At 36.1% G+C, this 27,839-nt stretch overlaps 1 protein-coding gene across 1 annotated transcript in view; it reads left to right on the top strand.

Moving 5' to 3' along the window:
- The window catches only part of TMC1 (transmembrane channel like 1), an 81,907-nt gene that overhangs the window by 50,375 nt on the left and 3,693 nt on the right, over positions 1 to 27,839 (top strand). Inside the window, exons 7-19 of the mRNA XM_086869785.1 lie at positions 3,081 to 3,187; positions 6,034 to 6,132; positions 9,935 to 10,077; positions 12,458 to 12,602; positions 14,601 to 14,795; positions 16,749 to 16,928; positions 17,142 to 17,294; positions 18,567 to 18,695; positions 21,364 to 21,431; positions 22,896 to 23,135; positions 25,718 to 25,843; positions 27,379 to 27,457; positions 27,554 to 27,689. Of these exons, the coding sequence (XP_086725911.1) occupies positions 3,081 to 3,187; positions 6,034 to 6,132; positions 9,935 to 10,077; positions 12,458 to 12,602; positions 14,601 to 14,795; positions 16,749 to 16,928; positions 17,142 to 17,294; positions 18,567 to 18,695; positions 21,364 to 21,431; positions 22,896 to 23,135; positions 25,718 to 25,843; positions 27,379 to 27,457; positions 27,554 to 27,689 (1,800 nt within the window). The remainder of the gene's footprint in view (positions 1 to 3,080; positions 3,188 to 6,033; positions 6,133 to 9,934; positions 10,078 to 12,457; positions 12,603 to 14,600; positions 14,796 to 16,748; positions 16,929 to 17,141; positions 17,295 to 18,566; positions 18,696 to 21,363; positions 21,432 to 22,895; positions 23,136 to 25,717; positions 25,844 to 27,378; positions 27,458 to 27,553; positions 27,690 to 27,839) is intronic.

Raw genomic sequence — 27,839 nt, 5'->3', positions numbered from 1 at the left:
AAGAATAGGATGTAGTATCATATTTCTGATGTCTGCCAAAGTGATAAATTTCTTTAGAATATGTGTCTGTATTCAATGCATAGTTTAAAATCAGTGAATATTTATTTTTTCATTAATACTTATTGAGCTTGATTAACTAGTTGAAAATTTTCTTTAGAGAGTATCACTTTACAGATAAAATTTGTCCTTCTACAGTTAACAGTTAAAAAGCTAGTGTTGAAATTAATCCTGGAAAAGTGTAATTGGGATTTAGGCATTGACTTTATTCACTTTCACTTTATTTTGTCTATATTTATTTTATAAAAATTATACTATATAGGCTATACAGAAATTATTTCTGCCACTTTTTTCATTACCTTAAGCTTCATGTAAGTTGTATTTTTCTCATTGTCAGCCACATAATAAAACAAAGAGAGAACAAGCACTGGTGTTGGATGCCCCATATATAAACGAGGCATGTACTATGTAATGTCCATAGTTAATACTCGGGGTATATTTTGAGAGTAGGGGTCTGTCACACATCAGTTTTGTGTTGCAGTTCCAGCATCAAATTTAAACTGCAGCCCTTTCTTTGAAGGAGATTTGACTTATGTCTGTGGATACCTAAGGGAAGGTCTGCCACTTAGGCTCCCTTGACAATAAATGCTTCTCAGTGCAACATAAAGAGCCTTTCCCAGTTGAGCCTGAATCTTCCAGTCCTCCAGCTGTCTAGAAAAATCAGATAACAGCTTGAAGCACTGGGATATCTCAGGTAGGCTCCCTTCTTCAAGATGCAAGACCCTTCTAGCACAGGGAGACAGACTCCAGAGTAAAGGTCATCAAGTTCTGCTGTGCTGCACCTCAGCTGGCAACAGGTGAATCTGATGCTGGGGCTTTGATGTTTAAAAGAGAAGTGAACACATGTATGAAGTATTTATATTTAGAAAACAGATGTTTCTTTTTTTCACAGAACAGATATTCAGTATTATCTGTGCTAAAGGACTTTATGGGAATCACACAGACCTCTCTTGGGACAGGGTGACTCCTGTTCCGCTGATGAAATTTATAAAATGCACACCAATCTGCATGCCAATGCCAAGTGTGGCGAGGCTGTGGATGCAGGAAAATATGGCCAAAGTCTACTTAAAACTATTTTATTCACATACAGAACATGTTGCACCTCAGAGTGACTTCAAAATACTGGTGAAACTTGGACTAGTTTTGTTCACAGCTAGTGTAGTCCATTTGTGACATTTTCCATGTTCCCCATTGCAGGTCCCTATTTGGACCTGCTCACTGTGAAAAGGCAGCTGACGACAGTCATGGCTAAATTACCCTCATCCATAGTTAATTTTTTATTTACCAGAGGTGTCTGCTCTTGCCTGATTGGTGAAAAAGAATAATGCCCATGAGCAGTCTGTGCACTGGCTTGCAATAACTATTCTGGTGCAGTGATGCTAATGCATTGCATCCCTGCAGATGTTCCGGATGGATGCAGATGGATAGCAGAGGTTTCATCAGGAAAACTAATTCAAGTACTCAGTGCATGAAAAAAAGTCATTCCCAATACAATAGGGATATATTAGGATTTGAGCAAAAGAAATGGGGCATGGAGAGGTCTACAAATGTAACCTGATATTACCAGATTAACCTGATTAACCAGAAATATTCATAATTTCCTGCGCTGTATTTTTTGGGTCCATAGCATCCCCAAAAGGTGTAGTTTGGTTATAACTGCATCTCAGAACCAGACAGACTAACTCAAAGTCTCTGATTTATGCCTCTTCCCAGTATGTCAGTCACTGCTAAGATTGGCCACTTCATGCAAAACTTCAAAATGATGGTTTAATTCTAAATGGTGAATAAAGCAGATTCAAAATGCTGAATTTTTGACAGAATGGCTTGTTCCTCCCTTTGCACAGCTGTGTCTCTTAACCAGCTTCTTTTTATACTTTGGGGTTATACATGTTTAAGTGTATAAAATTTTCTATTGATTGAGCTGTTACAGTAAAATATGAATATATACATCCCAAATAACACAAGACGTATTAACTTAATATTACAGACCTAAAGAACATGTAACATGTCTGCAAAAGAGCTTGGAAATAACAATGTAAGTCTCTCTGAACAGAGAGATTTACTTTTTATTTGCTATCAATGTGCTTCAGGCTCCCAAACTAGATTTTGTGTGAAAATCTAATTAAAAGGTTATTTTTTCCCCTGCAAATGACTAGTAATGGATATAAAATTTAGTACTTTTCTAACTGGCAGCTCTCCTATAGTCAGCAGAACTATGCTGAAGGAAGCTGGGTTTGAAGTTGAGCTTTTATTTTTGTTTGCCTTGACTTGCAGAGTGTGGGTCAAATCAGGTCCTTGGTTCTCAGTACCTCCCCTGCAGCCTCTAATCTGTGCACAGGTCTGGGTCAGGGGGCTGGAGTGTGTGAGGTCAAATCCTACACCTAGAGATGGGACTGCCTGCACACCTGGCTGCAGATAGAGCACATAAACAGGATAGAAAGAGAAAGAAAGGCTATAAACACTTGCAGATAATGTTCATTGTCTCTTGTGAAAAAATCTGGTGAGTGCTCTTACAACAGCACTGGCAAGTGTTTTATTGTGTTGGAAAGACTTTACCAACTGACTAATTCTGAGCTGCTTCCTATTAAAATTGGGCTGGTTCTGGCTTAGCATGTCAAGAAAGCTTAAAATCCACAACAGAGAAAAAAAAATATCAAAATAATTGAAACATACTTCTAGAGAGTACTCAATAAAAACAAATACACCAGCTTCTATATGACCCTAAATACTCCATTTAACTAATACTTTTATAAATTTGTTTCTGTTTTCTCAGCCAGCTCAAGATATTGCAAGTATGCAATATGAGAAAAAATTATTAGAATTATAGTGATAATGAAAAAATAAAATTAAAATTAATTAAATTTAAAATGAATTTGAATTTTAATTAACTTAAAATTAGAATCAATCAAATGTATAAAAACCTCTCCTGGTTACTTTTTTAAAATAAATTTTGTGCATCCTTAGATAAAATAACGCTAAAGTACTAGCTCATCTGACTTTTTATCACATCTCATGTTTTACAGGTCACTTTGGTTCATCAGTAGCATCTTATTTCATATTCTTGCGTTGGATGTATGGAATAAACATGATTCTCTTTGGACTGACCTGTGGTCTTGTAATGGTGCCTGAGGTGGGAATCTTTTAAATTATCTTTGAGGATTACCATGTGGATTTCTGTCTTTGCAGTGATATTTCATAGGACTGGAGCTTTAAACAAGTTTTTATTCTCTCTATGCTTCACTTGCAAGTATTAGATGGTACTAAGCCTGTAAAGATGGGCTTCCTTTGTGGACAGTTTTCTCTACAGAGATATGTCTTGAATTAGACAGGACAGGAAAATATAAAATATATTTAGGGTTATCTTCTGAAATGGTTTTTGAAATCTGGGATTACTTAGGTGTGGGGGTTTTTTTGGTATCTGGAGGGGTGGGTTTGTTTGTTTGTTTGTTTGTTTGTTTGTTTTTGGTGGTTGTGTGCATAACAGAGTAGAGGAACCAAAAGCCAGGGGGACTGTCTCCACTAAATGTGCATTAAAATAGAAAGATGCAGTCCTGGGGCTCAAAGGATCCTTTCAGATCCAATACTCACATGCTGATAAGGCATAACAGGGCTGTAAAGTCAGGAGAGATCTCTCATATTTTCCTCTGTGTAACACCTCTCTTAAGAAGTACTTAGAGCAGATATTCAACTCAGACATAAATTACGTCTATGAAAGGTAATACTTCCCAAGTTTCTCTGACCCGCCAGAGAATGCAGGGCTTTTATGGAATTAAAATTATTGTGCCATCTCCCTGACTTCAATAGCCTGTATTCCTCTTATCTTTCTCATTTTGTAGTAAGCAGATAAAAAAGAGTCAGGTAGGATTTTCCAACAACTTCCCAGCCCAACCAGTAGCATGATTCCTCCAGCTTGATCCCTACAAATCTATAGGATTTGGTGGTATTGATTATCTGATGTCATTGCAAAAACATCTCTCAATGATTTTTTGAGTGTTTTTGGGAATTAGAAGGTGTCCAAACTGACTGAATGCTGTCAATGTTGCTCTGATTTTCAAGAAGGGCAAGAAGGAGAACTCCAGAAACTACAGGCCTGTCAGTCTCATTTAAATGGCTGGTAAAGTTAAGGGGAAGAATTTTCCGTCAGGTATTGAAAAACACCTGGAAAGCAACGCAGTGGGTCACTGCCACCATGACTTTGTAAGAGGAAAGTCTTGCTTGTGAAACCTGTGAACCTTTTATAACAAAGCAACCAAATAAGTTAGTGGATGTAATCTTTTTGGATTTCAGTAAATGCTCTCTCTCCCAGTATCCTTCTGGATAAAATGTCCAGCACAGAGCTGGATAAACACATCATGGGGTGGGTGAGCAACCAGCTCACAGGTCAGGAACAAAGGGTGACAGTGAATGGGGTGACATCAGACTGGTGACCTGTCACCAGTGGGGGTTCCCCAGGGCTGCATCTTAGCGCTGTGCTCTTCGGTGTCTTCATAAATGCCTTGGAGAGAGGACTTGAAGAGATACTATGCGAGTTCACAGAGTGGAGCTGTTGATTCCCACAAAGGCAGGGAGGCCCTACAGGGAGATCTCAGCAAATTACAGCGCTGAGCAATCACCAGCCATGTGAAGTTCACCAGGGGAAAGTTGAAATTTGCCCACCTGGGAAGGGCAGCCCTGGCTGTACCCACAGACTGGGGAATGAGAGACAGGAGAGCAGCGCTGCAGAAAGGGACCTGGGGGTCCTGGTCAGTGACAAGTTGAACAGGAGCCAGCAGTGCCCTGGCAGCCAGGAGGGCCAAGCGTGTCCTGGGGGGCATCAGGGCCAGCATCTCCAGCCAGGCAAGGGAGGGGATTGTCCTGCTCTGCTCTGCTCTGGGACAGCCTCAGCTCGAGTGCTGGGGGCAGTTTTGGGTGCCACAGTATAAAACAGACATTGAGCTCTTAGAGAGCATCCAAACGATCATGGACGGCCTTGAAAGGAAACAGTATGAGAAGCAGCTGAGGTGACTTGGTCTGCTCAGCATGAAGAAGAAGAGATTGAGGAGAGTCCTCAAACAGTCTGCAACTTCCTCATGAGGGGAAGAGGAGGGGCAGGCACTGATCTCTTCTCTGTGGTGATGAATGACTGGGAACAAGGGAATGTCATGAAGTTGTGTCAGGCAAGGTTTAGGTTATACATCAGAAAAAAGGTTCTTCACCCTGATGCACTTCACCCTGATGGTTGGGCACTGGAGCAGGCTCCCCAGAGAAGTGGCCACAGCTCCAAGTCTCACAGCATTCAAGAAGTTTTTGGACAGTACTTTCAGGCACATGGTGTGTCTCTTGTAGATGATCTTTTGCAGGGCTAGGGGTTGGACTCAATAATCCTTGTGGGTACCTTTCAGCTCAGCATATTCTATCATTCTGCAATCTTCCTGAGAAACCAAAACAGAATGAATGTCCAACTGTTTTCAGGGTGAGCCTGGAAAGGACCCCAAGAGGAGATGTACTGTGCCTGAATAAGCATCTTGCCAGCAGCATGGGAACTGTCAGAATCCAAAAACTGATTCCCTAACATCTTCTCGTACATTTCATTTAAAAATCTCCCAATAAAATCCATAATGCATGACAATTTAATATTTTTGGTCTTTGTAAGATGAACACTCCTCTTCAGAGAAATATGGATGGACTTCTGCGTTGCCTTCGAATGGAAGATGCAAAGTTTGGCAACCCATTGATACTAAGGGTTTGATTGATTGATACATTGATACATTGATACATTGGAACTCTAAATTTAGAACACACCACTGAACGCACATGCTAAGCATAGTTTCCATCAGTAATGTGAGGAGCAGTGAAAGGAATTGTAGAACTAGGTCATTCTCATTAAAGAGTTTAGGAGCATAAAACCAGTCTCTCAAAGACATGACAGATCACTGTCCATTTCCTTTGCTCCTATTTTGCTTTAAAATATAAATCTCTCTCATTTTTTGGTTTCAGGCTTTGATGGGTAAGCCATATGGCTCTTTGCCTAGAAAAACTGTCCCAAGAGCTGAAGAAGCAACTGCTATGAATTTTGCTACTCTCTGGGATTTTAGTGTAAGTGCATAATCTTGCAATATTGCATATCTACGTGACTTTTATCTACAATTACTTCATATTTAATGTTAAGTTTTTTAATATGAAGTATTTCAGGAGATAATTCACAAGAGAATTAATTTAATTTTTTTTTTTTTCCACGAGCTCTCTGTATAGATGTTTCTTTCAGACAAAACACATAATGAAGCTTGATATTCACAAACATTGGTATTCAGTATATGTAGCAATCCAAACACATAGGGAAATATCTCAAAGCTGGTTTGCCATTCTGGGGTACTGTATTTCCATTTCTTAAGTGTAAATTTGGTCTTCTGCTTCTATATGATTAAGATTCTGAATTTTAAAATGCAGTATGAATTAGGGAAAAAAAGAGGAAAGTAAATTAAAAATAATAATGAGCTACATTTTATCCCTTTGATTACATACAGTACAAACCTTGGATAATAAAAGGAATGGAAGATTGCTCTAAAAACCCATGTATATAAAATTTTACAGTGACTACTTAATGAAATGACATTGCATCTAGTGCATCAGAAGTTACATATTTGAGTGACAGAATAAATGTAAACATGTGGCTGGAAAGTTATATAATGATAATGAAATTATAAAATGAGAAATAAAAACATCAGGGAGATATTGGAAAAAAAGAAGGAATTATAGTAACTTGAAGATTTTTTAAAGAGAATAGGTTAGAAGAACTTTGTTCATAAAATATGTATATATCTTTTATATATATAAAGATATGTATATCATTAGAATATAAGAACAAAGCTTGCAAAATAAATGTATTTGAGAGAACATGGAAGAAGACGTGGTGGAAAGACAGGGAAAGTTTTTAATAACTATCAGAAACTGACAGAAGAAGGTACAATAACAATGTAGCAGTTAACAGAAGAAGCAAATGCAAACATAATAAATACAGAATAAGGCAGTGAAAAAGATGGATCCCCTGAAATATTGAGAGAAAAAAATAATTTTCTTCAGGCCTGTCAGATTGACAAATATTCCCTGAAGACAATGACAGCTTTGTTTAAACAACACAGTAAATAGTACCTTTCATCTGGTAGCAATGCTATGCTACCAGATAAATTAGAAATAAATGATAATCACACATCACCAATCAATATTTTATCTTAAACAAAACCCAAAGGACTCCTAGCCCTATGTAAGGACTTAAAAAATGCAGCAGGAAACACTGTCCCCATAAAATAAGCCAACATAATGGAATCTGAGATAAGCACAGATGCTGCAGTAGGAAAGAGTTAATTCCAGGCCTAACAGGGGTGAAGGCTTGTCTGAACCTGAACAAATTCCTACTGTGGAAAAATGTGAGAAAATAAGCAAGTGCTTATCCATATGCCATCCCAAGTTACAGGAATATCCTCGTGGATACCTGGAATTTGGACTGTTTAAAGGTGATACCACAGAAGAACATCTTGGGACCCCACCCAGGGGTGGGGTGAAGAAGGCCAGGCTGGCAGAATGCCACATGAATCCTGGTGGTGATAGTGGTGTCTTTCTACTGGCAGCATCTTTCTACTTAATCTGTCTCTGTCTCCATCTCTCTTTCTCTCTCTCTGTCTCTTACAGCCCCTCTCTCCCATCTCTTTTGCTCTCTTTGTCTCTTACAGCCCCTCTCTCCCATCTCTTTCTCTCTCTCTGTCTCTTACAGCCCCTCTCTCCCATCTCTTTTGCTCTCTTTGTCTCTTACAGCCCCTCTCTCCCATCTCTTTTGCTCTCTTTGTCTCTTACAGCCCCTCTCTCCCATCTCTTTTGCTCTCTTTGTCTCTTACAGCCCCTCTCTCCCATCTCTTTCTCTCTCTCTGTCTCTTACAGCCCCTCTCTCCCATCTCTTTCGCTCTCTCTGTCTCTCTCCCTCTCTCCCCCTCACACTCACTGTTAAATAAAACCTCTACTGATGATTCAGAGTATGGTTACCTTATTTTGGGCAGAGACATCTCTTTATAAATGGATCATGACACCCCACCACTCTCTAAAACAAATAAAGAAGATGAGCACAGTATGCCTATTCTGCTTTCTTTTGTATTCAAAATTTTGTATTCACATTACTGACATGGCAAAGCGAAGCACATCTGGATTTTGATATATTCTACGTGGAATTCAGTTTTAACATACAGTTTTCAGATTAAAATCCAGTCATAAAATATTAGAGTCTCAAGTCTTATTGCACATTCAATCAGTAGTCTTTTATGTTAGACTCAGAGAGGAGTTAAAGAGATCTTCCATGCATGCCTACTTTTACTGAGTTGAAGTTATTTCTAATCTTATGGTGAGGTGCTGTGGAATCAACAAACTGATTGATACACAGAGCAGGAATTATCCCTGACTTCCAGAACACAGAGAGTATAAAAGCATTTTAATAATTTTGAGGACCCAAAAGGCTCTCCAGAGCTGCATTAGGCTGTATTGAAACCTGGGGTAAAATGGAATTATAGGATGCTTTAGTGACCAAAATATGCAATATACATACTGTTTTATATTGAATTTGAATGTGTCATGACTGGTGAAGATGTTTTACTAGTACTTAGCAAGAAATGTGCTCTATTAGAATACTTGCCTTATTAGAGACGAGGATATTTTTATCTGTTATGCATAAGCACATAAATCTAGCCAGAGATGAAGAAAAATGAGATATGTGGATCAAGATATTTTGAATAATATTTATGTGTGCTGTATATTAATATTTGATTTTCAGCTTAGAATTGTTAATAGGTTTCTCAAATAAGCCTCTGACTCACTTCATGTGCAGTAAAAGCTTCAATAAATCAAGTACATGTTTTGAAAAAGCAAGTAAGAGAAAGATGTTACTAATTTTAAGGAAAGTGGGCAACTGAAAAACAGGAGGCAAATGTTTTCTTAATTTACCAACCCTTCATCTTGTTGTATTACTCTCAAAATTATGTATGGTCTATCCTCCAATTATGCAGTCAAATACTTCATATTGCACATGGAATTCATACATCCAGCTGGAGGTTTGCCACTTCTGTGCTGTCCTGGTATAGGCTCTGGCTTTGGTCTTCTTCTAGGAGATGAGTTCTTGCACTAACCTGAGAATTACCAGGAAATTTTAGCTATTTGATCCATGTAGATTGCAGTAATTTCTTACAGTTAATAAGGTACTAGTAACTGACTTTGAAAAATTGTCTCTCTGACCAGTAGAAGAGAGGGTAATTCATAATAAGACATTTAGAAAAGAAGACAGACTTTGAATTGCTGAGAAAGACAGAGCTTTGGAATTGAGTCTAAGTGTGCAAATGATCTACATACTTGATAATCACCCATAAAATGTCCCTACCTATTGGTTATCATATATACTGAACAATCACCCAATGAACAGCAGACAACTGTTATTAGACAAAAAAGACATATGAGATTTTCATATCAAATTCATGCAAACACATTTTAGAAAGGTGAAAATTAATTTAAAAATATGGGTTTTTATCTGCAAGTAACAGAAAAATAAATTTTGTAAAATAATGTATTTCTCTTTTTGCAAGAAGCATGTTGATAAAAAAGTTTTAATTCATTGAATTACAGACAGATTGTTAATGAACAGTTTTAAAAGATTTTGAAGTTGCTATGCAATATTCTATGTCTTTTTAAAATAAAAGGACACATTTTCTATCCTGTGAGCTTTATTATAGTGATATTTGCAACTGATTTGAATTCACTGAAGTGAATGTTTTAATACTTCGCTATTGATTAATTTACTGATTGTGTATAATTGAGAAAAGTAACATTATATATATATTTTTTTTTTTTTTTTTTTTTTACTTTTCAGGGCTTTGCACAGTATTCTGTACTTTTTTATGGTTATTACAACAACCAGAGGACAATTGGGTGGCTCAAGTTCAGGATGCCTCTTTCATATTTCCTTGTTGGAGTTGGGTCCATTGGCTATAGCTTTATGATTGTCATTCGAACGTAAGTTCTCCTTGGCTCTGGAAAAAAGCACTTTCAGAAAGACAGGTCATTCCACCATTTATCCTGGAGTATTTTTTAAAAAATACACTGATCCAAAGGACAGGACAATGCAAGATCAGGTGCAAGGTCAAAGTTATGTAAGACACCTTCAAGCTTTATTTATCTGTTCATCTTGACCAGGAGCTGTGTTACAGTGCTGTGAAAGTGGGAATAAATCTTCTTCTATAACACTTCTCAAATTCAAAATTAAAAATGAATGCATAAAGTGAGGAAGAGATCTGTAAGCCCATCTTTTCATAATACTTGACATCCAGCAGACTTTCAGTTAAAATCCAAGAAATTCAGTAATTATTAATTAGTGGTTCTTTATGTGAGTTAAATTCTTTCACGAAGGAAGAACACAAAAAAGAAGCATATGGAAAATAATTCTGCATGTAGCTCACAGTCCACAGTAAAGGCTGCCAGGTAATATAATCTTTGATAGCTTTGGTTCAAGGAAGGTGACCACCTAACACAGTAGTACAGTCAGCTCTAGCAGTGGTAGCAAAAAAAATAAGCTTGGAGTTCAAGATTCAAAGACGCTTTTAAACATAGAGAAAAGCAGTTAGTGTATTTACCTTGTTTTGTTCTGAAGCCAGTATTTTTCTCTTGCATGAGCACTAGATAAATTCATGTTCTGCTTTCAAACTGGGCTCCTGCATAAGACAAGAAAAATTTGAGAAAAAAACCCCGAAGTCTTCAGTCACAGATATGTATTTTTGGGGAGGAAACAAACTGGTACAATAAAACAGCAACTGATTTAGTTGAAAACTCTATTTTAAAATAGTTTTAATATTTAATTTAGTAACAACTGCCAAGATTAGAAAAGTCTTAGACAATTTTATCTCAATGACTCTCACTCAGACAAAAAAAAAACAAACATTCCAAAACAAAGGAATATCCTTGAGAAAAAAATACATTGTATGTTCTAAATTTCCATCTGGCCATATGACACTAATGACGACCAGTGTTTAGGTAATCATATGGAAATTCTTGCAGTCTTTTGTTCTCTTCTATTTTTCCAGAAAGAAGCACAGTGAGCACAGAAATTAAAAGCAGTTTAACAGGAGGTTCTATTATTTTTCTGCTGTTGACTGAGAATTGAGAAAGTTCTGTGTGAAAGAGGTTGTTAGGATTATAAGTAATATTATTTTATTTAGGGGAAATATTTAGAGGTAGGGCTCGTCTCTTCAGCTCTTGCAGTGTATAACATAAAATTGGAACATTTCTGATCTCAAAGAAATTATATTCTAACCACAAGGATCTTCATTATTTCATTAGAAAATCTTGAGAAGGAAATGTCTCAGTCTATGAACCAGAAGCAGGACAGATTTTTCCAAGAATCTGTTTTGATCTCTGACTCCTCTGGATACGAACAACCCTGGTATTGATTTTTGGCATCTCAGAAAGATTTTCAGTGTTATTTACTTACTATTCTCATCCTAGATTTCAGAGCATGTCTTTTATTGGACATTTAAAAATGTGGTACATAGAATGTATTAATATTAATAACAATTCTGTTGTATTATTGAGATTTAAAATGTGTTGCCTTTTTGCTGACCAGAAATACTGAAGACTATGTGATTTGTACCTTATCAGTACACTCTTTCCTTGTGTTTAATGTCTTGAATTAGGTGACAAAGTATGCAAAGCGATACCACAGTTATTACATGAATGAAACCCCTTTTAAACAGAGAACTTTGAAGACAAGATTAAGTTTAATCTGAAGAAATACTTCTCTGAAGAAATAATCTGATGTTTCTGGACACTTTAGTAAATATTTTTGTATGTGCATAGGAGGTGATAAGGAACATAGCTGTACGAGTGCTACTTTATATGTTATAACCACATTTTCTTCTGTCTTGTTTTAGAATATTTCTTACACTCTTTGTTATATTTCTTTTGTTTTATTTATGTATTTATTTTGTTTATTGTTATTTTAGAATCTTTTTCTTATTAGATTTTTTCTTCTTTTTCTATTTGTGAACTCTGATAAAGTCTATTACAGTTCAGGATGCCCTGTACCTTTCTATTTAAGAGATGTTCTCAATATTGCTTTTCTATTAAGCTTCTTATCCAGTAGGGTTTCTCTGAGAGGTTAATGAAGTAAATTCATTCTTTCTCATCAAAATGTGGATGGTGAGCTCATATTTCATATGTCTAAATATGAAAATCTCCATCTTATACACTTGTTTCAGAAAGAAAGATTCATAATTGACATCAAGAATGATGTAGAATTTTTTTTAGAAAAAATGTTAGAACTTAGGAACCATTTAAAAGTCATGCCCACAAAGCAGAACTACTGCCAACAAGGTCTTCCCGTGTCTTTGTGTCTTTGTAGAATGGCAAAGAATGCAAATGATGATGGTGGCGGGGATGACACCAGTTTTAATTTCAGCTGGAAAATGTTCACAAGCTGGGACTACCTGATTGGCAATCCTGAGACAGCAGATAATAAGTTTGCCTCCATCACAACAAGCTTTAAGGTAAAACAGAGTTTACTAAGGAGAGGGACCACGATTTGGCCTTAACACTGGTGGGAATCAGATGGAATTAAGGACAAGAGTTACATGTGCTGAGGCTCATACTCCAGCTGTCATCTGTACACTCTTCTAGGTCTCTGTGTTTTGCCTTCAGATTTCTTTTCTTTTTAATTGTGAAAGAAATAAGGTTAGCATCTTTTGTATCCTCTGTGCTGACAGTACCAGTTTTAGAAAACCGATTCTACTGTAAAAATAGTATTTTACTTTTTCTCATCTCTGATGACTTCCAGTTTCTATGGTGTTTGTCTGAAAATCCTTTTTTGAAATGTTGCTCCCCTTTTGCCAACCTCACATTGTCAATTTCTCTTGTTGCAAAGAAGAGATATTATTAAAACAAAATTATACAATAATCTGTATAGGGCTATTTATCAGAAGAACTGGCCCCAGAATTTTGAGTTTATACTTGCTTTTCAGTAAGAAAATGCTCTTATTTTCAAATTAATTACAAAATATAGCCCAATTTGCAAGGCAGTGTTCTTTCCAGTGTATAGGATATGTTGGTTTCAAGAGTAATTCTGATTTCAAGAGTAATTTTGTAACGAATCTGGGGCAAGACCTAAGACACAGGGCTGTGAAAACACTGAAGGGGATATATTCTGTATGTTAAATGTTAAAGGATGTGATTGTGCTCTAGGGTGGCTGGGACACACCAGTGTAGCAGGCAAAGGAAGATTTAACATTCAATGTACAGGGAATGGACAGGCCAAGAAGAGTTGTGAGGCAGTGAGGAAGATGCCAGGCTTGCAGTCACACTGTCAGGTGTGACACCACGGGAGCTGGAGCACTGAGCACTGCCTGCTCTGCTCATTTTTATCTTTCCTGTCCTCAGCGGTGGAACAGCCACCACACCCCCTCACCCTGCCCACTCCTCAGCTGCAGGCATAGCAGAGAACTGCCCTCAAGTGTAAGCCATACAGAGAAGATTCCAAAAAAGCAAATAGTGGAGAAACATGGATTGAAAGCACTGAATCTGTATCAGCTTCTCTGCCTGCCTCCTAAGAGCAGATGCTGAAAGCTATTTGGGAAAGAACACAAATCAGTTGAGAAAAAGGCTTAATTTCAAGAAATAAACCTATGAAACTTTATTGTAAACCTTGCAAACGAGCAAGGAACCTCAGAAAGAAAGAGAGAAGTCTTGGCTTGGGTGAGTCCATGGAAGTTTTGTTTGAAAGCTGCTGCTGTCTCCAGTCATTTATGCGACAGACACATGCTGTAAAAGGAGCAGAGCTGCAAAAGGCAATTATCAGCTTCTCCTCTGGACAGCTGATCTCTATACCAAAGTCAGAAGCTATAACAAAACTTCCTTTCATGGAGACACTCCAGACCAAAAGCTCTTTCACCTGTCAAAAGTAAAAACAGGAGTTCATATTAGACTCAATTAGAGTCTTAATATTTATCAGTTATGATCAAGGGTAAATGTGGGGCAAACATTTTGTTCTGAAGTCTGAAGAACAGAGTCTGAAGCTCTGCACGTTCTAATTTTTTTTGGGATTCATACATCTCAACTACTTTTTAATTTTTTTCTGACTTTCAGAGTAAAATGCTTTCCTCATTTCTCACAGATGCACATTTTTAAAGCATGAGATTTCCTTTTCTGACAGATAATCACACATTTATTGTGCTGTATCACTCAACCTCGTATCACCTTGCAAGCTGAAAGAACATGCAGCTTTTTTTTGACACATGAGTACAAGTGTAACAAGACTCACTGGGGACACACTCAAAAAAGGCTGAGGAAACCCTGGGGAGCCAAAAATCCAGAATCTGCCAGGATCTGAACAAGATTTTATGAGATAATGTACATTCATCTCAAAACATGAACCCCAGATGTCCATTTGCATCTTTGTTATTTATTTAACTGACTTCTAACAATTGAGGAAGCACTGTGGGGCCTTGCCCATTAAAGTATTCATAATATTCTTTTCTTTCTAACAAGTGCAGGAAGCAATCGTGGAGGAGCAGGAGAGCCGAAAAGAAGAAAATATTCATTTGACTCGATTCCTAAGGGTTCTTGCTAACTTCTTAGCCCTATGCACACTTGCTGGAAGTGGCTACCTCATCTTTTTTGTTGTCAGAAGATCCCAGAAATTTGCCTTGGAAGGTCTGGAGAACTACGGGTGGTGGGAAAGAAATGAAGTTCGTGCTAGCGCATTTCTATAATAGATGTGGTTTGAAACTGTGTTCCTCTGCTTTGCATGTTGCCTTTTTTCCCTGGTAATTTAAATACTCTGAGTGTGGGTGGGAAATATTTAGCAAAAAAATTGCTTATGTCTCTCTGATTCCTACTTCATCAAATTTCTTCTTTGCTTCTTTCAAACATCACTTAGTATTTAGCTTCATTTGAGGCCTTTACATTTCCTCCTCTGTGCTCTTAGGATCGTTTTCCAGACACATTGTGGTTTCATGAGATCTCTTCATGGAACCTACTCTCTTCTTGCTTTTCTCCTGAGACTGACCCAAGCAGAGTGGTTGCTCTCTGGGCACAGAGGAAGTTATTTGGAACCTCATTGATGTAACTCTGATGCTGCAACAGGTTGAAACTGATGCCTTCCAGCTCCAATTGCCCTCTCCAAGAGTCCTGTGCAATATTTTTTGTGCCTAATCTGTGCCTAATGCTGCCCTCAAGAGCAGATGCAGCCTGCCTGACAGAGGTGTTTTGTTTGCTATGTGCACAGTATGCACCTGAAATCAGTCTGCCGTATGAAAACCTGGGAAGGTTTTACTTTCTTAGCAAAAATGCTACTGTGCATGTTGTAAAACTAGTTTGTTACTTCAAACTCATCTTCTGAGCTGGACTGTAAAGTGCATACCTTACTTAAAATAAGGCAAAAAGGTGGTAGCCTCATAAAGCTAATGGTGATGATGGAACAAGGAAAATAAATGCAGAATTTTCAACACCAAAGCCTGACTGAGAAAGTAACATTAAAATGTGAAATAATCCACCTCTGGAATCCAGAAAAATAGGGCTGTTGAGAGTGAATTATGTTACTTGTTATCACATTTTAGTTTTATGGGAAAGGAAAGATTGTGTACAAAACATCTTGTTTTAAGGCAGCACAAGCTCTGAGACAACAGAGCTTGGAGGAATTCAGCTTTCTCTCAGTTTAAAGGTGTGGTAGAAGATCTGTACTAATAAGAACTGGGCTACCAAAGGCTGTTTTATAAGTTTATGTTATAATCTGGAAAGTAGGTAACATTTGTCTTTATGCTCATAATTTTACTTTTATATCTATAATAAAAATGTCTTTCTAAGGTCTATGCTTCTATGCTTTTGAGATCTGGAGCAGTGTGTCTCTAAAGGAGAGTGGCTAAAACAACACTGATGTTATCTAGCTAAAAAAATATTCCTATTGACAGATAATTAACATATTTTTGAGTACAAAAAATTGCCATTGATTGGATATTAATATTTAGTTTCATAAATATATTTGGCTTCTGAATGAAATTCACACATTTTTCTTATTTTGGAGATCAAATTTTCTTATGTTTGTATCATTAGTATATGAATTTAGGATTTGCTCAGAAAAAATTCCTAGCACCTAATATACAACTTAAAGAAAGGTGCAGCTTCTACCTACAAGGCAAACAGCAATATTTAAAAATTGACATTATTCCTAAAAGTATTAAGCTGCTTTTGTAGAAAATTTCATTAGACTAGATTCATTAAGGGGATGAACATTGTTTACATGCAATTATGTGATATCCATGGTAAATATATTTTTTGTCACCTCTTCCTGAAGTTCACAGCATAATAAAGAGCTGCTGATGACTTTGTGGAAAAAACTTTTTCTCTCTGACCCGGCTTCTCTCTCTTAACCTTTAAATTTTTTGTCTCCCTCTCCATATCAGCAGTACTTAGCTCTGTCTGAACACAGTTCAGATACAATTGTGTCATGGAGAGAAGGAGATTAGTGGGGATGGTGTGTGGATTTCATCAACTTCTGACAGACACCGCGAGTGGATTTTGGCTTTTATTAAATCAAAAGCCAAATAAAAAGCAGTAATCCTAATATATTTTTCACCCAGATCAATAAAATAATTTATTTCTAACATTTCACTAAACTTTTTTCTGCCCCCCCCCCTCCTCAGGTGAACACAGTTATGTCACTTTTAGGAATGTTCTGTCCAACTTTATTTGATGTAATCAGTTCTCTGGAAAACTACCACCCTCGAATAGCTCTAAGATGGCAGCTGGGAAGAATCTTTGCTCTTTTTCTTGGCAATCTCTACACTTTCATCATCGCCCTAATGGATGAAATCAACCTCAAGGCAAGATGTTTACTTTCTTTCACTATGTTTAGCATGTATCTGGACAACATTGAGAACCTCCAGCCAGTCACAGACATACCAGAGAAAGACATTCTTTTTCTGTGCTGTAAATTACATCCATGCCTAAGCTAGCAATGGGAATTTTTGAATAGACAAAGGGTTGGTAACAGGCTCATGTTGATTTTTTCCCCCTCAATTTATTTCTTTCCTTAGCTGGAAGAAGAGAAGATAGTCAAATATAACATGACAATATGGGAAGCCAGTCTGTACAATGGTACAATTCCAGAGAATTCCACTGCTCCTCCAATTCAGGTGGATCCTGCTGATGTCCCCAGAGGGCCATGCTGGGAAACAATGGTAGGACAGGTAATGCAGCTGCTTGGAGCTCATACTTGAAAATGGGTTATACAATCTCGTACAGGATATGGTATCTAAATCCTCTTTATTTTGGCTAAAATAATTTCTCTTGAATAAAAGTTTTAAAAAAATTATTTTCTTTGAATCCTGTCTAGCAGGAAATTATTTCTTCTGTTAGTTGACAGAATTGAAAGCATTTATTTTTTCCCTCTGCTTTCCTCTATCCTCTTAATTTATCTTCCTGATGTCATCTTTGCCTTCTTTGTCTACTCATTTTGGAAAAATGAAGGTGTTATCTCAAAAGGGACATGTATATAAGACAGCTCTTACAGCAGTATGCTTTTGAGAAGGCGTCTCTGTCTTTAGCCAAGCAAAATAGTGCAAAAGAACAATAAAAGTTTACTGGAAAATCTGCACAGATATTTTATTTGATTCCTATTTTTCTTATTCTCATTTATTCTTATTGACAGACCATCATAAAATGTGGTTTCCAAATAATTTTCTAACCTTTCCCTCAATTTGATCCTTCTACATTGCTGTTGATTTGTCCATGACAACAATTTCAATATTGAATCAATTTTGCTGTTTTCCATCACCCTGACAATCTGTCCTCCTGAAAGAATAAACCACCAGCAGGGAGAATATAGGCAGAAAAATCAGCCCCTCTCTTCTCACTGATGCTAAACAAAATGCTGAGAATACCAAGAGCTCATAAATGAAATAATTTTACCCTGAATTTCATATCAGGGAAAGTAAGAGCTTTCTGGGCTGTTGGGGTAAGGCCTGTTATAGCAGGCTTTAGTGAAACATAAAAAGCCTAAAATAAAAGTAGAGCCATGACTATTTGCACTAGGATTTTCTTCCTTCCTCTCTATCCACTGGATATTGAAACTGCTTGAGAGAAGCCATTCACCGTTGTTTGTTTGTTTGTTTGTTTGTTTTTTAATAGTCTTCTCAAATCAAAGGGATCAAAAGCAGTTGAAGGTATCATCACAGATTTCTGTTATAGCAGTGATCTTGGCTATAGGCCTTTCTCAGTTTAATCATGTTTAATCATACTCTGGAAGTCTCATCTGATAATATGAACACAAATTAGAACAGAGGATAGCTCTAGAAAATGAGGGGCAGTAGTTCTGGCACATTACAGACTCGGTGAACGTAGAAAGGTTGAGTTTTGTCCATGCAGGATAAGCACAGATACAGATCTAGTACAGTATTTAATTATGATTGTAACTATTAACTGCTTAAATTTATTCTTAAAAGAGAATATTGCTCTGACAGGAATTTGTGCGCCTGACAGTCTCTGACATGATGACAACATACATAACAATTCTAATCGGCGATTTTTTGAGAGCTGTCTTTGTTAGGTTTTTCAATTACTGCTGGTGCTGGGACTTGGAGTATGGCTTTGTAAGTATCTTATTTTAAATGTCTTTGCTATCACTTCACAATTAAGTAACAATGTTCATTTTGCTTTCAATGCTACAGAGTTAACTTTAGGTTAGATATACCAATTCAAAATGCCTTGAAGTTAGTTTTTCTTGCATTTTGCTTATGCCTTAATATTTGTCTCCTTCTTTGGGCTTTGGTAACTTTAGGACTTCTTTATTTTATTTTATTTTGTAAGAGAAAATTTTATTTTTCTTGTGAGAACACACATTTTTTGCACATTTACTATTTGACCATTTCACAGAATATAATTTCATTGATCGGATAGGGTCTTCTAGCACATAGCTCATGTGGAGAAAAATATGAAAAATCCTGTTCTAGAAATATTACTACACACACACACACACACACACACACACACATATATATATAAAATTGTTTTAGATGTTTTTCGTCTTTTAAGTAGTAGTCATGGAATTGTTAAAGCTTGTGAAGCACCCAAAGTACTTACTGAGTACTTACTCCTTTTGTACTTACTGAGAAGTACAGAAAAGGGCAATGTGATTTAAGGCTATCAAGGGTACTCCTGCATAAGCAGCTATTGCAGCTGTTATTTTCACATTCTTTCATTAAAATTTTGTCTTCATACATGTAAAAATGTCTTGCATTGATAAGAACTGCATTTTGGGAAATCCCAGTTTTCTGGAGGAGATGAAAGTTTTCAGGTTTTCTGTTAAAAACATCTTGTTTCTGGTGCAGCAATCTCATTGTTACTTGCTGACTCCCATGAAATTTCAACATTATCTCTAGGTTTTACATTCTGCCTCAAACAGGACTAGTATAGGGGTGGAGACAAACACTACCAGTTAGTCAGATTGCGTTCAAACAGGTAATAACTGTTACAACATCAAAATCAAATGGAGGAATTTGAATATAGCATGAGCTGAGAAACTAACAACAACACATCTGCTTGTAGGAGATCCTGAAACCAGTTTATAATTGGCATTTTTATTGGGCAGTATATAGGAATGTCTGTAATGGTCTGGTAAATTACGGTCCCCAGGTCCAGTAAACTTTCTGAAACAAAAACTGGAAGTTGAAACTGGAAATCACAGAATTTCTGGAAACAGCTCAGCTGAAAACCTTCCTTAGGAAGTAGCTATACCTATGTCTCTGTGGTTAGTGGCCATGAATCCATGAATATCCATTGATTTTCAGCCGTTTGCTACAAGAAAAATATTTTTGATGATCAAAATAGGGAAGAATTCCAGAGATTAACTTGCATGTTGTGTGGGAAGACTCTTTTTTTATTTGTTTAATAATTGTATTTCAGACTTTTTTTGTCTGACATTGCTAGCCAATGTTACAAAAAGCAGTCATGCATCATTTGATTCAGTGTGATCTTATAAATATTTTAACATTCTAGCCTATACAGATGTCTTTAACCAAACGTTTTTCAAGTGTAATAATAGTAATCTATTTAATTTTTCCCCTTATGCAAGCAGATTCATGTGACATTAAATATATAAATTCACTGGAAACATACATATATGTATGTATGTATAAATATAAGTATATGTATATATGTGTGTGTGTGTGTTTGTGTGTGTTATGTATGTGCACAAAGCTACACACAAAGAGTGCAGGAACTTGACATATTCCAAAAGCACAGCACAGTACAAAAACTGTGGCTTTAACTAAAGATTTCAGTAGAATGACTTTGTCTTGTTTTGGCCATAAGGAAATTGTTATTTTTGCATCTCATTTTCCTCTTGCCCTCATCGTTATAATTATTACCTGGAAGATATGCATTATTCATGTTTTTTTTTTTTGTCCATCATCATGGCAAATTGTGCAAGACACCAGCTATAGTGTATAAATATATAAATAATATTTATAAATGTACAAATAATATATTTGAAACAGATATTCAGGTATAAACGAAAAGTTTAAAGCCACCAATTTCTTAGCAGAAAGTTTTGATCTGGTGCATATGAACACAAATTAGCATGTGCTGCCTTTCAGTTGTTATGTAAATTCAGTGTATTCAATGTTTATAAATGGAAATGTTCATAAATAAGAAACTAGTAATTAAGGTAAGAGATGGGCAAGTGATTAAAGATTTGAAAAAACAGAATGAAGGGTCAAATTATTAGTACAGAAATAAAAGACTAAACAATTTTTGTGGTATTTATGTGTCTACACTGGAAATAAAAATGTATGATAGAGGGCTTTCTTCAGCAAACAAAGACATAATGAGACCCCATGGCATTCTTAAAGTTCTGAATCTTAAAGGAAAAATTAGAATCAAGCACTCAAATTAGAAATAAGATCTTCATATTAAACAAAGAAAATGATTGGCAACCTCTATCAATGTTGAAAGGAAAACTTCAAAAGTGCAATAGCTAAAATATGAAAAAAAAAAAAGAAAAATAACGCCAGAGGTCAATTGTGTATTCAGTCAATTAAATCACATTCATCACATTAAATTTTACTGCTGGTGCTGTACTGGAGGACACAATGTTTTGGCATCCATTAGCCATTCAAATAGAAATTTTCTGTATTGTTGCTTTTAAATTTACCCGGTACCCAGAATGATTTGTAATTCTCCACTAGTTTTCATCTACTCTAATTCATCTTAAAGCCCTTTGTGCAAACCTAATGAAAACATCCATATCATTTCTTTCAGCCATCATATTCTGAGTTTGATATAAGTGGAAATGTGCTGGGACTGATCTTTAACCAAGGCATGATCTGGTAGGTGGGGAAAAGCACGTTGTATCTGCAGGATGGTGGGATTTATCTGCATCTGTGAAGGACTTTTCTGAAATCCTGATCATGTCCCTGTTCTTTAATTTGATGGAAGTATATGCAATATACCAAACTCTGGTACACTGCAATGAGCTGGAGCAATTCAAAACTAATTATGGGCTGGGGTTATTGGACCACATACATCAGGATTTTGCACTGAGTTTGTAAAACCAAGCAGTAAAAATCTGCATATGTTTATGCTGACTGCTTGCTGTAGTGCTTTGCTTTGAAATTTAGCCTTTCAGCATACTTTACTGTTCTTTTCCCATGTTCCTGAAAAAAAGAGCTTAAAGCAAATGTATTTATCCTTATCTGTGCAATTAAATGAATGTGTAAACAATACTACTGTTAGTCCTCAGATGTAGAGGAGAAAAGGTTTTCATTCTATTCTGCAAGATGCTCAGTCTTCCTCAGGAGCTGCTCTCTACAAGCACTGTTGACTTCTCAGTTCTTGCTAAGGCCTAATTTTTACATTTAATATGACTTGGCTGATCAGGCTTTTTGTGTGGTAAAACTGTCACTTCTGTAAAACCCTTTATCTTTTTATTTAAGATACGCAAAAAGAGAAAGGAGCTAAACTAATATACAAAAGCCTGTCATTTTTCTGTTCTCAGAAGATCTTTCCAACCCTAATGTAAATATATTTCCTGTTTCTAAATAGAATGTCGGAGGCACTCAGGGGCAAAGCAGCTTAGCTTGATCACCTTGTCACCTGACCACAAGGGCAAGGATTAAGGAGAAACAGGTTCCTGATCTCTTGTATTCTGTACCATTTGGCCAGGAAAATGAATTTAGCTGCTCTTCATTCAGCATGACACAAGAAACAAAGTGTGATAAAAATAAAAAAACTTGCCAACTATTTGGTGTCATAACAATGTAACCATATATAATAAGGAAAAAACTAAATATAACAGAATCAATAAACAGATTGTTGGCATGAAAGCCTAAATTACCCTGGCAACTGCAGTTAAAATAAATGTCACTGAAGCAAAAATATCCTTCCTAAAGCACGTGTTATGTTATCATATCAATAAAAAAATAATAAATTATGAATGAAATTATTTTGTTTATACCTAGCTGTAGGAATTGGTAGTAACTACTTTTATGGCTATCATATTTCACACAACACAAGCAAGATGCTACCTGGAAAAATTAAAAGTGAATAACTTTTCACCAAGTCATTATTTAATTTGCAGAGAAAGAGGAATTTTAAACAAAAAGTTCATACAGATAGTTTTCTTCATACGCCTTCAACATTTTTCAAAAAAGAGTTAAAAAACCCCATAAAGTTTGCTACATGGATTTCTGAGTGCACAGTGTGCAAAATACATTGATGGAAGGACTGTGTGGCATTCCTGGAAAGTCCTATAATTATAGTGGTTATTTTTTTTTTATTTGCTTTACTTCTAGGATGGGATCATTTTATGCTCCATGTCTCCCAGCAATCAATGTGTTTCGTCTCCACACGTCGATGTACCTGCAGTGCTGGGCAGTGATGTGCTGCAACGTCCCCCAAGAACGGGTCTTCAAGGCTTCCAGATCCAATAACTTCTACATGGCCATGCTGCTTTTCATCCTCTTTCTCTCCACACTGCCTGCTGTGTACACCATTGTTTCCATCCCACCATCTTTTGACTGTGGTCCTTTCAGGTTCTCTGCATTTTACCTCCATCTTTTGCAATTGTTGTAATGATCTGCTTCTGCACATCACAGTGAATTACGGAGTGATGAAAAAGTGTCTCTGTAATTAGCACCTGATATGTTGAATGTTTAATTGTGATGTATTTCTCATTGTGGATAATTCCCAAAGCTGGAATCCTGGAAAAGTGGCTGATTCTTTAGAAAGTTTTATCTGAGATGTAGAATAGAAAATCTTTTCTTTTTGTCAAATTCAATAGGAAAAAAATTATCATTACAGCTGCACTAAAGAAAAATGATTCTTAAGGAATAGAGCAGTGACCCGTTGTGCTTTTAAGAGAGTGCTTTTAGGAAATGTCTATGTGGCCTGTAGGAAGGGCAGATCAGAATGTGTGAGGGTGTGATAAATATAGTGTGGCTCAGTCTTTGAATGCCATGACTCTCTCCAGTGCATAGAATTTCATGTCTCTGTACTACCACTGTGAATCTGAATTTGTGCCTGAAGTCTTCAAGGCCTCCATAGTCACTGATCTTTTCTAAACACCTAGGCCTGCCTTGCAAACACGTCTTGCACTAAGGGTAGTTTAGACTTTGTCACACTTTCTCTTTTTGTGTGCAGTACCTGGAAAGTCTAGGATCATTTTCATCATCTTTACCCGCCAGGTAACATGAGATACAAGTATATGACTTCTATCACATAAAAACAGACAAGAAATTAAAATTTTAAAAGTCCCTAGCCCTTGTTATCGAACAAAAATATTAGCCATGCAAGAGTAGGAGAATGGTAGAAGAGACATTCTGTTTGCATTGAAAGGTTTAAATAATACATTACTCTTGTGAGTAAAACTACATCTGTATGATCCCCAGTGCAGTTTCTAAAGGAGCAAAAGTCTTACCACATTAAATTTGGCTAAAGGCAAAATGACAGAGATTGTCATCACGATAGTCATAGGTAGAATGAGTAGGAAGTCATAGGTAGAATAAAAGGAAGACTCACATGACATAACAAAAATTCTGATGAGACAGAAAATTGTTTGAATTTACAGAAGAATTTGCATCAAAACAGGAGATATAAATTAAGATTTTTTTTTTTTTTTGAATCCTAGCAAAAACATATTGAGGGAAATACTTGAGGTCAGATCTGAGTAGCAGCAGTTATTAAATTGGGTATTAACTAAATGGTGAGATTATTCTTCAAAATGAGAAAGATGATGCTTGCCTTTTTTTCTCTGTCATGTGCAGAGATATGTTGTTCTTCATCAAAAAGTGAAACCTTCAATATAACTTCCAACAGGGAGAACTTCAGACTGATGAAAGCTCATTCAGCCTCAGTATAGGTAACATTTGAACATGGATGCTACATTTGAGCAGCCAGTGAATAAATACTGGTAGAGTATGCCTCTACATTTGAAAAACACAACATTTTCCTCTTGGTAACTCAGTGTCCCATCCTTTTTGAAATTCATGAATCTTTTGGGGTTTCATTTTTTTTGTTTGGTTTTTTTTTCCCCCTTTATTCTTATATTTGTTTAATTTTAGTTCATTCATTAAAGCAATATACACAATTCACCAGAGACCTGCGAGGAGTAGCGAAGACGGGACAGAATTATCAATATTGCAGTATCCAATATGCACTTTGTGCACACTGGAGAGCATGAGGAAAGCAGAGGCTGGAATTTTTCATCTGTTGTGAGTGGGTAGGACAACTAGAAAAAAAGAACAAGTCTGAAGAATTCTGCCTCCAAAATTTTTGTATTACTTGAAAGGGTGTAAACATTGGCAATGAGTTAAGAAAAAGACCCATTTGTAAGAAATTCTTTACCACAACTGAAAAGCAGTGACAGGAAACGTCAATGACTGGACAGTCAGGTGGCAATTTGGTGACAATTCCTACAACTAATTAAAACTACTAATTGGAATTGATAGACAGAGACCCATTTTTCTGGTCTTGTCCAGGTTAAAAATGACAAACTTCTGGGCCATGAGGCACAGAAGGCAAAATAAACAGAAAGGGATTTTTAGAATATCTATTGATACACTTCTGAAGGAAAATAGTCTAGGAAGAAAATAACTTTCTAATTAAGTTGGAGCAATTACATATGGAGGTGACTAGATTGCTGCAACAACAAAAATATCCTGAAACACAGACAGTGACTTGTGTAGCATTGGTACACACCAAAGAGGAGAATTGGGCTTAACAAAAAACAATTGCAAGTGGACAACTTTTTTCTTGTCAAACATGAAAAAACAGGACTGAATTTTCCTGCCATGTCTTCATAGATCACAAATAATGCTTCATTTGTTGGTTGATGATATGGAGTTCACAGCTCATACACTGATTCACTGAGGAGTAATTTAGGCGGTAATCCGGCAAATTCTATTAGCATACAATGAGAATTTTGGTGTTTGTTTCCCTCTTTGGAATACATAAATACTACTTTAGACAATACCCCCTTCAGTGTCCCCTTCAGTGTGCAGTTTTAATAATGTTAACATACCATATATTATCCTTTTTCCAGGTTTGATATGATGTGATTAGCTTATATATTCATAATATTTGTATGTGATATATTGTCAACTTTTTTGTTTAATAGTGGGAAGACTAGAATGTTTGAAGTCATATCAGAAACTCTGGAGCACGACTTTCCTTCCTGGTTTGGGAAGGTATTTGGTTATGCCACTAACCCTGGACTTGTCCTACCCTTTATATTGCTGATGGTGTACGTATAGAATATTAACTCAATGCTTGCTGTATCTAAGATCTGCTAAGTTTCTTTCACTCTGAGTCATCACTGAATATCTGAGAAAGGTAGTGCTGGTTGTTCAGTGATGAGTGACTTGAACAATTAATGAGTCTGTTCTTTGAAAACACTTAATGTGTGTGTGCAGAAAGGTTGATAGCTTTTTGTTCAATGGCTTTCTTTTTGGTTTAGTTATACTTTTAAAAAACGTTCCTGCCATGAAAGATAGAAATCTATTAGGATACAAAAGGCCCATAAGGAATCTGTAATACTATGACATTGATCAGCTTGTCCAGTATGCAGAACAACACATCATAAATCCTTAGCATGTTTGACAGAAACATGAACACCATGGAGCAGAGTTAATCTCAGTTACTTTCAATGAATCAGATATTCAGTGCCTTTAATTGATAAAGACTGTACTTTATATTATTGGGACAGGAGTGTGAGACATGGTTTTGGAAACTTTGTGGAACAGGACTAGTAGAGCTTTTTGTGAGTGGCTCAGTAACTGGTAAAGAAAAATGACCCTGGAATATTTGCTCTTAGAGATTGTATTGAGTCCTGTTTTATCAATGAATTTTAACCTGCTTGATTAGGTTATTATACTGGGTAATTTAGCATACTGCTGAACTAAAAATTAACTCTAAACAGAGGTAAGCTGGGATTTGACTTTGCATTGCAGAACTGCAAGTAAATAGGGAAGATTATAGAACACAATAGAAATTATGAAAGGATTTTATATGAGCAATATGAAATATTGAGATGAAATTTTGCCAAGGATGACTTAATGCCATAATCTATTTTAACCCCTAGTTATAAAGGGAAGAAGGACACTAGAAATAAATAGAAGAAAAAAAAAGGAGGAAAAATATAAGGCAAAATCAAGCAAAGCAGAGGAAACAGTACATGCTGATTAAATATTTGCTGCTTATGTCAACTAAAGACTTCATAGCAGATTTTTTCTTATTAAATCAGGATAGTGAAAATTACTAATTTTATAGAGTTGTCACAATAGTATTCTATACACTAAAAAAAAGAAATTTTCCTATGTTTTTTCTTAATAGAAGAAGGAAGTAATAATTTTTTAAAAAAAGAATATTATTTTGGTTGTTTTCTTGACAGTATTTCAGCTTGCTTACTATATTTGTTTGAAAGCTTTCATTAATATGATTTATTAATTTTTAAGGTATATCATGCAACTTTTATTCTATAGAAGTCACTTAACAGTTAAGCACTACTTAATGAAACATCTTTCTTAAATATTATAAGACTGAATGTAGAATATTAATAGAGAAAACAATTTCTTTCATTTTTCTCTCCCAAAATAAAAGCGGTTTCTTCATAAAGTAAGGAAGCACTTTGTTCATTGTCAAAATATTAGTACTGACTAAGCACATTAAATGAGAAAAAGATACAGGCCTTATCACAGCTGTAATGGTTGCTAAAGGAATGTTCTGATTATTTATATTTAAATAATTGTCTAACAAGAAACTATTATTTTTTAAATTTAGCCTGAGCATTTATTATCTCAACGCAACATCCAAATCCTACAAGGAAGCAAACTTGGAACTTAAAAAGAAGTTACAAAGTGTAAGAATAGAGAATTATTGATTTTTTTGCATTTTACTAAATATTACAGAGACTGTTAGGATCACTGAAAGATGCCTTCTCTTTCCCTATAATTAGCAAGCAGAAGAAAATAAAAGAAGAAATAAACAAAAGGCACAAAAATCAAATGGACAAGAAGAAAACCCATTTGAGACAGAACCACCACCAGCAAAGCCTAAAGGAGACAAGCAAGATGAATCCACTCCAAACAAAGGTAAGAATTGGTTTGAATGTCTCATGATGAGGAATTCAAGTATGTGTGATCCTAGTCTTCCTCACTGTCTTGGCTTGTTCCACTGCTATAATGTCCTGAAACATCTTCACAATACTGAATCACAACTAGTAAGTTCACATTTCTCTCTTT

Source organism: Cyanistes caeruleus, chromosome Z, assembly GCF_971803275.1.
Source record: "Cyanistes caeruleus chromosome Z, bCyaCae1.hap1.1, whole genome shotgun sequence".
Classification (NCBI taxonomy): domain Eukaryota; kingdom Metazoa; phylum Chordata; class Aves; order Passeriformes; family Paridae; genus Cyanistes; species Cyanistes caeruleus.
Note: the sequence above shows the minus strand (reverse complement) of the source record. Positions and strands in the feature narration are given on the sequence as shown.